This window comes from Taurulus bubalis (genome assembly GCF_910589615.1).
Source record: "Taurulus bubalis genome assembly, chromosome: 19".
Classification (NCBI taxonomy): domain Eukaryota; kingdom Metazoa; phylum Chordata; class Actinopteri; order Perciformes; family Cottidae; genus Taurulus; species Taurulus bubalis.
Window position 1 is genome coordinate 15,073,303 of NC_136607.1, and position 7,730 is coordinate 15,081,032.

Below are 7,730 nucleotides of genomic sequence, written 5' to 3' on the forward strand. Positions count from 1 at the left end.
CACTTTAACATTGCGGTTCCATCTATCGCACTCTATCATCAGCCTCGGCGTCTTTGTTCAGTGAAGATAAATCACCTTGGCGCTGCTGCGGTTGTCACTGAACACGCCGACACCTCCGTGTCACTCTGTGAACGACTTCAGATATCGCTTTCTCGTGTTGCCAACTCCCCTCCACAAGTCACACAAAAAAATAGAAGCCTATTTACACATTCACATCACAAGCCAAATGGTTATTAAGGATATTGATCAGTTCTGTTGCTTTTTTTGTCTGTGCAGGCTGTTCCCTACTCCAGAGAGTTCAAGCAGAAATACGACTACTTTAGGAAGAAGTTGAAGAAACCGGTAAGAAGCGACTTTTAGAAATAGAGACCTCTCTTTGGTTCCTGGGTTTGTTTCTCACGACAAAGCTAAAACCTTCTGACTTCTCCCTGCACATAAAGGCAGTCTAATTGGCTTCTATTTTGATTCTGTCTGATTTACATACTTCAACTTGCTTCACACTGTTGTGACACTGTGGGACTGAGTTTGGCATGTTCACCGCATGCTAGATATTCATTGTAATCATTTCACATTTCTCCGTGATTAACACGTAGGTGGAGTGCATCATTTATAACTACTGCCTGTTTTTTCTCCCGAAATATTTATTTGTAATCTTGGGTGAATTGTAATGATTATAGAGTGCTTTGACTTCAGCTTTGACACAGCATTCAGTCTGGTGCGAGAGGATGTTTAAGGTCAGAAAGCAGAGTTTAATATGCACACTTTTGTGTTTAAAGAGGAATGAGAAGATATAAGTTTCCAGAAAATAATCAACCCCCCAGACTTTTTTTGGCATTTTGAAAAGAAATTCAGCAATCAATCTCATGTAGAAAATGTAAATGATATATACCAATATTGTATTCAAACTCTTGAGTCGGTAGTTTAAAGGATCACCACTTCCACTTATATATATATAATATTGTTTTTATTTGCTTTCATCATTAAAGAGTTCTTTGTAAACTATTCCAGGCTGACATCCCCAACCGGTTTGAGATGAAGTTACACAGGAACAACATCTTTGAGGAGTCGTACCGCCGGATCATGTCCCTGAAGAGGCCAGATGTTCTGAAGGCACGGCTGTGGATCGAGTTCGAGTCAGAGAAAGGACTGGACTACGGCGGCGTGGCCAGAGAGTGGTTCTTCCTCTTATCAAAGGAGATGTTCAACCCTTACTACGGCCTGTTCGAATACTCTGCAACGTAAGTCTCTGCTTGTTTGTGTGTGCTAGCTTTAGATTTAGAGGAAAGAGGTATAGACAGGATATGACACAGGACAGTGTTGCGCAAAGCTGACGGAGTAAAGGAACGCTATTATATGTTTGCAGCCTTGGAAAATCGTTCTCCACTCATATTTCGTGAGCTTTTTCCACAACGTGGATGGATTAAGGGGCAGAGCTGTCGTATTGTTTCCCTGTGAGACTCGTGAAAGTTTCCTTTAACTTTTCCTCTCATTCAAAAAGCCATCCTGGATCAAATGTTTCTCACATACAGCAACGTTAAGATAATACAAGTAACGTTTGCTTTGTTCCATTTCTTGGAACCGTTATCAATAAATGATCACTATGTTGATTATCTCAGATTTTTGCCATGTAGGGCAAAGGTAACTAAAGGTAAACATTACAAATCAAGCTGTTGAAAATGAAAGGACATTTCAAACTGAACCGTCCTTTTAATGAAGTTTACTTGATTAAAAAAAATAATAAGCGGGTGATTAAAACTTTGAACTTTTGAAATTAAACCACATTGTGATTATTCATCACAGCACTTTTTTCGTTTTAACATCAGAGAGCAGCTGCAATTATAGGGAAAGCCGATGATTAGCAGCCACCTTAAAGTTCTCGGTCTCCCGTTGTGTTTTCTCCTGCGTGCATATAAACACAATGTTGACCGAGGTCACACAAAAAGAATATAATGTAATATTTGAATGAGTTTTTCTAAATGAGATGTACGATGCTCCATAACAGCGTCTGTGTGAATCATGCAGGGGTTTATTGGAAAAGCAAGACATGTTTTACATAATCTGCTATAAAAAAACGTAAAGGATCAACAATATAGAAGAACAGACTTTGCAGGAGGATCAGCAGAGTCCATGTGAGTGTCTAGTTAGCTGGCATAAAGCCAGAAATAAAGCCAATGGGTGCTACTGACTACTCCAAGCTTTACGAAATAACAGCATGGTGTTTCGGTGTAACCTTTTTAACCTGGAAATGACTTTCTTCCTTTGTGCAGAGACAACTACACTCTCCAAATCAATCCCAACTCTGGTCTGTGCAACGAGGACCACCTCTCCTATTTCAAGTTCATCGGGCGTGTGGCGGGAATGGCTGTGTTTCATGGAAAGCTTCTGGATGGTAAGCAGTTTGATGTCGTATCCTGTCTTAAATATTAGAAATGTATTGACTACATCTTTTGTATTGATGTTTAAATGCTTCTTTTTTTAAGTTACAGCACAGTGTTGTTTTCTGCTTTCTTGCTGTAGGGTTTTTCATCCGACCCTTTTACAAGATGATGCTGGGAAAACAGATCTCTCTCAAAGACATGGAGTCTGTGGTAAGATCTCCTTGCTAAGAGATTATTTACTGATTCATTACTTAAAAAAGCTGCTATTCTGGGCCACTACATATTACTTTTGAAAATATATTGAAATATGTATTTTGGGATTATGCTTTTAATTTGCTTTTAATTGTAATATTAGCAATCAGCAATGTTTTTTTTACTAATTGAGTACTTAACAAGATCGATCACATGGTTGATTGTTTGATTTAATAGGGTTTTTCATTAAAGCAATTTTGACAAAACCAAGAATTAAATTGTGCTTTCTCCCAAATAAAAGCCCAAAGAAGGATTTAATATTCTGTGTGTAAATTCGTATCTGCCCTGCGTTGCTTCCCTGCAGGACAGTGAATACTACAACTCTCTGAAGTGGATCTTGGAGAATGATCCCACTGAGCTGGACCTCAGGTTCTGTATTGACGAGGACAACTTTGGACAGGTGCGCACGCTCAAAATCACTTATCTGTTAAAAAAAATAACATTTTGAATTGCAGTAAAGTAATCTAGTTTGGTTTCTGGACTGTACCAGCCTCATTTGATCCTGTTTGTTGTTTGTTTCTCAGACGTACCAGGTTGACCTGAAGCCCAGCGGCTCAGACATGGTGGTCACCAACGAGAACAAAAAGGAATACATCGAGTAAGAACATGACAAATATTTTTTTTTAGCTTTTAGCAATGCTTGTCCAATATTTGCTACTTTATCCAACATGAATCTTAATATCAATTATCTTCCCTCTGTCAGCCTGGTCATCCAGTGGAGGTTTGTCAATCGAGTCCAGAAGCAGATGAACGCCTTTTTGGAGGTATTTATGTGCACTAATATAGTCCCCACATGGGGGCAGTGTGACCACAGGCATTGGGTTGGTGTGCCTGAGCCTTCTGTATCTAAACCTATACCCATTCCTTAAAGATTGTGCTTTCTAAACTTGATAACATTGCTATTATAGTGTGAAGTTATGTTGCTCGAATTGAACTTCCACTTTGTTTCATTTCCAGGGCTTCACTGAGCTCATTATCATAGATCTGATCAAGATCTTTGACGAAAACGAACTGGAGGTACAGTTTGGATTTATTATTCAACCAGTTTTCTCCTCCGATTATCACACCTGTGTACATAATGACACTTTTTAAATCAACAAAAGGTGACAATGGTTGTTAATACTTTCTTTCTCCCGTGTCTCTGCGTAGCTGCTCATGTGTGGTCTCGGTGACGTCGACGTCAATGACTGGAGGCAACACACGGTTTACAAGAACGGCTACTGTCCCAACCATCCTGTTATACAGTGGTTCTGGAAGGTACGCCTGTGATGCACCCATACAAAGACGTGTTGCGTTAACCATCAGCTAAACTTTGCCACATATTCGTGATGGAAACTGGATATTTCATAATAAAAGTTTGGTCCAGTCATCCTTCCCTGTGCCTGTGACTGGTTTGCTGGCCTCACTTTTGAAGATCAAAGTCTGTTTGGAAGAACATGCTTGTTTGCACTGATGAAAGAGCCTAAAGTAGTACCTGACATGGTTCATGGTTATCATCTGTCTTGACTTGAGCTTTAACACATGCAGCAAACACACTCAGACAGCAAACAGCACACACACACTGTGTGTGTGTGTGTGTGTGTGTGTGTGTGTGTGTGTGTGTGTGTGTGTGTGTGTGTGTGTGTGTGTGTGTGTGTGTGTGTGTGTGTGTGTGTGTGTGTGTGTGTGTGCTTATGCGTGCTTATGCACACAGACAACAGTGTCATGTCATTTGATTAAGTGAACTGGCTCAAACAGCTTCTGTTTGAATCTGCTGTTTTTATTTTTTTATTCTCTTTGATTTAATGTTTTACACACACAGAGGCACACACAGACACGCACACACAACTGTCAACAAAAGCTTTGCTGCTTTGAAAGATTTCATCATCTTTTTGTGTGCTGTAGTTGTGGAAATGAGAAAAGTTTGATGATGATATTTGATGATATTTTATAAATGTATCGATAAATGAACTATTTGTTATGTTTTATCTGTCGTCAGGTCGTCCTGTTGATGGATGCTGAAAAGAGGATCCGACTCCTCCAGTTTGTTACGGGAACATCACGAGTGCCCATGAACGGTTTTGCTGAGCTTTATGGTACGTTACCTCGCCAGAGAACCTCGGGTTTCCTTTTGTTTCCTATACTTTCTATACTGTATCTCAACTGTGTGTCAATTATCGTTTTCTTTGTTTTGTGCCAGGTTCTAATGGACCTCAGCTGTTCACAATAGAGCAGTGGGGAACACCAGAGAAGCTGCCAAGAGCTCACACATGGTATGTTACTACCACACACACACACACATACACACACACAAACACAAACACACAAACAAGTGTACAGGCTTTCAGGCAGTGTGTTGAGCTTAATGCTAATGCAGCATGCTCACAGTGCCAACGCCAACATGCTGGTGCTATGATTAAAGTTTACCATGTTAACCATCTTAGTTAAGTCATTTGCCAGTTGGCAATAAAAACAGGTGTTCGGTCATGAACAAAGTATTGGATAAATTGGAAATGTATTTAATAGATTACATTTCGTTTAGCTTTACAATAAGTATGGTGAACTATAGCGAGCCACTGCTATAGGAGCAGTCAGGGGATCATGTAGGTCATTAAGAACTAGGAATGCTTTTACCAAATGTTGTGCCAATTAAGTGGTGGTTGAGATATTCTAGTCTAGAACAAAGTCTTGACCGACATTGCTGTCCATGAAGCTATGCAGCCGGCATGTTAGCAACTTGTACATTTTATTTTAGCGTTTTGCAGCCTAGTACCATGTTGAGTTTTTGTAATTCGTCAAACTTCTTTCTCCCCAGTTTCAACCGCTTGGATCTGCCCACTTATGATACATTTGAGGACCTGAGAGAGAAACTCCTCATGGCTGTGGAGAACGCGCAGGGCTTCGAGGGGGTCGACTAAGACGGCAGCATCTGACTGCATCCAACCAACCAACCAACCATATAAAACAAAAACAAAATAAAACAAAAAGCCACAGGGATATCAAACCAGCTGCTGTAGCAGTTCTGTGCAAGCATGTTGTACTGTAATGCCTGACTGTGAGCCCATTCCACAGCACCGGTGGCTTGAGACTGTACAGCGATTTGTCGAGCCGATGCACCTACGTCTTTACATCTTTTCAGAGGTTAGGTCATTCCTTAAAGGTGCTGGGGAAAGAACGGGAGAGTCGCACTGTTGAATGCTGAAATCTATTATCCACAGGCATGAGCGATGAATGAGCTGGCCCCTGATCTGCCGTTTCTTTCCCCTCTACCCTCATCCTGTGAAAATCTGCAGTGCTGGAAAACACTAATGCATTTCAATAGCTCCTTTTATGTACACTATAGCACAGTATTCAAGCACCCTTCAATGGAGGGGACTTAGCATGGCCTTAATTTGGCTCTTACATGCACTATTTCTCTAAGAAACTGCAATGGCACTATGATCACAACTCTCTCAAATCCTTAGACCAACACCAGATTACCTTAGGAATGCTAGCCAATCACATTTCAGGAAATCGGCCACACCCCTCCATAGAGCCTTGTCTATATGTTGTTTTATCAGAAATCGCCGCTGCAGCCTTTTTGTAGAACAATGTTTTCTGTTTATTAGCCACTGGATAGGATTCAAGAATGGGGGATAAAATGATCCCCAACCATGATTTTTTTTTTTTTTTTATCGTTTTTGTCATGAAAGAGATTTGTTTATTTGTTTTTTTTAAATCATTTGGTATAATTCTTGCAGGAAAATACTCAACGTATTTGTACTGATGAACAATGTTGTTTACTATTTTGACAATGCTATATGACATGATGTGTGAAGTGTAACTCAGGCTAGTCTGGGAATTAATTAATCCATATCATTTGTTATGGTGATAGCAAATGTGTTGAATAAAATGTTTTATATTGTAGTGCTATGAAAGCAGCATGAAACCGTACCTTGTGTTTGCTTTGACTACATCGTCGTAATTTGGACGTATAATCGGTCTCGAGGTCAAGAAGGGTGAACTGAAACATTGGGGTATTTCTCTGAGACGTTTGCGTCATGATTATATTAATATTCTCATGCCTGTTGCTGTTTATAATGCTGTAAATTGTTCTGGGGGGGAGGGGCAGGGTGGGCACATTTTAAGTTCTTTCATTATATATAAATATATGTATGAATTTAACAAGTATTACTGATCAACAACACTAAAATGAAGCTGTGTGTGTGCGCGGGTGTTCGAGAGAAAAGCTGTGATTGCCACTGAATATAAAGCAGCACGTTTCTTACAAAGAAAAAAATGTTCTTTTTCTTTTTTTTATGTTTTTGTTTCACTCTCCTTTTTCTAACACCATTGAACCTAAAGGGCACTTTATAGATCACTCTGAGGTCATGTCGCCTATTGTATGTCTTTTGTCATTAACTTGAATGTGATTCTTTGTTTCCATTCAGAGCACTTGCCTGGTGCAATATAAATAGTCTGTAAATCTGGGCTGCTGCTGCTAAGGTAGATAAAGTTGACAGAAGTGAAGCAGAGACGTCACTCCCTTTTTAGTCTTCTCTGTTTTCTCTCTTCTTTTGTCCCCTTTCTCTCCCCCTTTCCTCCCTGCTGTGATCCCCCACTCAAACTCACTCAGTAAATATGTGTCCTTTTTTTAATGAATGACAGGAAATATCACTTTTGTTAAAGATTCCACCACTCTCTGCAACTCTGTGGTTCATTTAACTTCCGTCAAATAAAAATGAAACTACTCTGTGTGTTGTTTGAGTTAATATGGCTAGACTTTCTGTGTGTGTGTGTGTGTGTGTGTGTGTGTGTGTGTGTGTATATATATATATATATATATATATATATATATATATATATATATATATATATATACATATACACACACACACACACACACACACACACACACACACACACACACACACAGTGGCTTGCAAAAGTATTCATACCCCTTGAACGTTTCCACATTTTGTCACATTACACACCACAAACGTAAATATATTTTATTGGAATTTTATGTGAAAGACCAACACAAAGTGTCACACAATTGTGAAGTTCAAAGAAAATTATACAAGTTTAAAAAAAGAAATCACAAATAAACAAAAGTGAAGTGCGCAAAATTATTCAGCCCCC

General features: G+C 39.5%; 1 protein-coding gene across 2 annotated transcripts in view; it reads left to right on the forward strand.

Moving 5' to 3' along the window:
- nedd4l (NEDD4 like E3 ubiquitin protein ligase) overlaps positions 1-7,333 on the forward strand; it is a gene marked incomplete at its 5' end in the record, with an annotated part of 28,532 nt that extends 21,199 nt beyond the window's left edge. For both annotated transcript variants that reach the window (XM_079234670.1, XM_079234671.1), the window contains 12 exons: positions 277-342; positions 1,009-1,238; positions 2,268-2,389; positions 2,518-2,588; positions 2,935-3,030; positions 3,155-3,228; positions 3,334-3,394; positions 3,588-3,647; positions 3,780-3,887; positions 4,609-4,705; positions 4,810-4,882; positions 5,425-7,333. In XM_079234670.1, coding sequence (XP_079090796.1) covers positions 277-342; positions 1,009-1,238; positions 2,268-2,389; positions 2,518-2,588; positions 2,935-3,030; positions 3,155-3,228; positions 3,334-3,394; positions 3,588-3,647; positions 3,780-3,887; positions 4,609-4,705; positions 4,810-4,882; positions 5,425-5,527 — 1,161 coding nt within the window. In that variant the 3' untranslated portion in view covers positions 5,528-7,333. The remainder of the gene's footprint in view (positions 1-276; positions 343-1,008; positions 1,239-2,267; positions 2,390-2,517; positions 2,589-2,934; positions 3,031-3,154; positions 3,229-3,333; positions 3,395-3,587; positions 3,648-3,779; positions 3,888-4,608; positions 4,706-4,809; positions 4,883-5,424) is intronic.
- Positions 7,334-7,730: the final 397 nt, after the last annotated feature.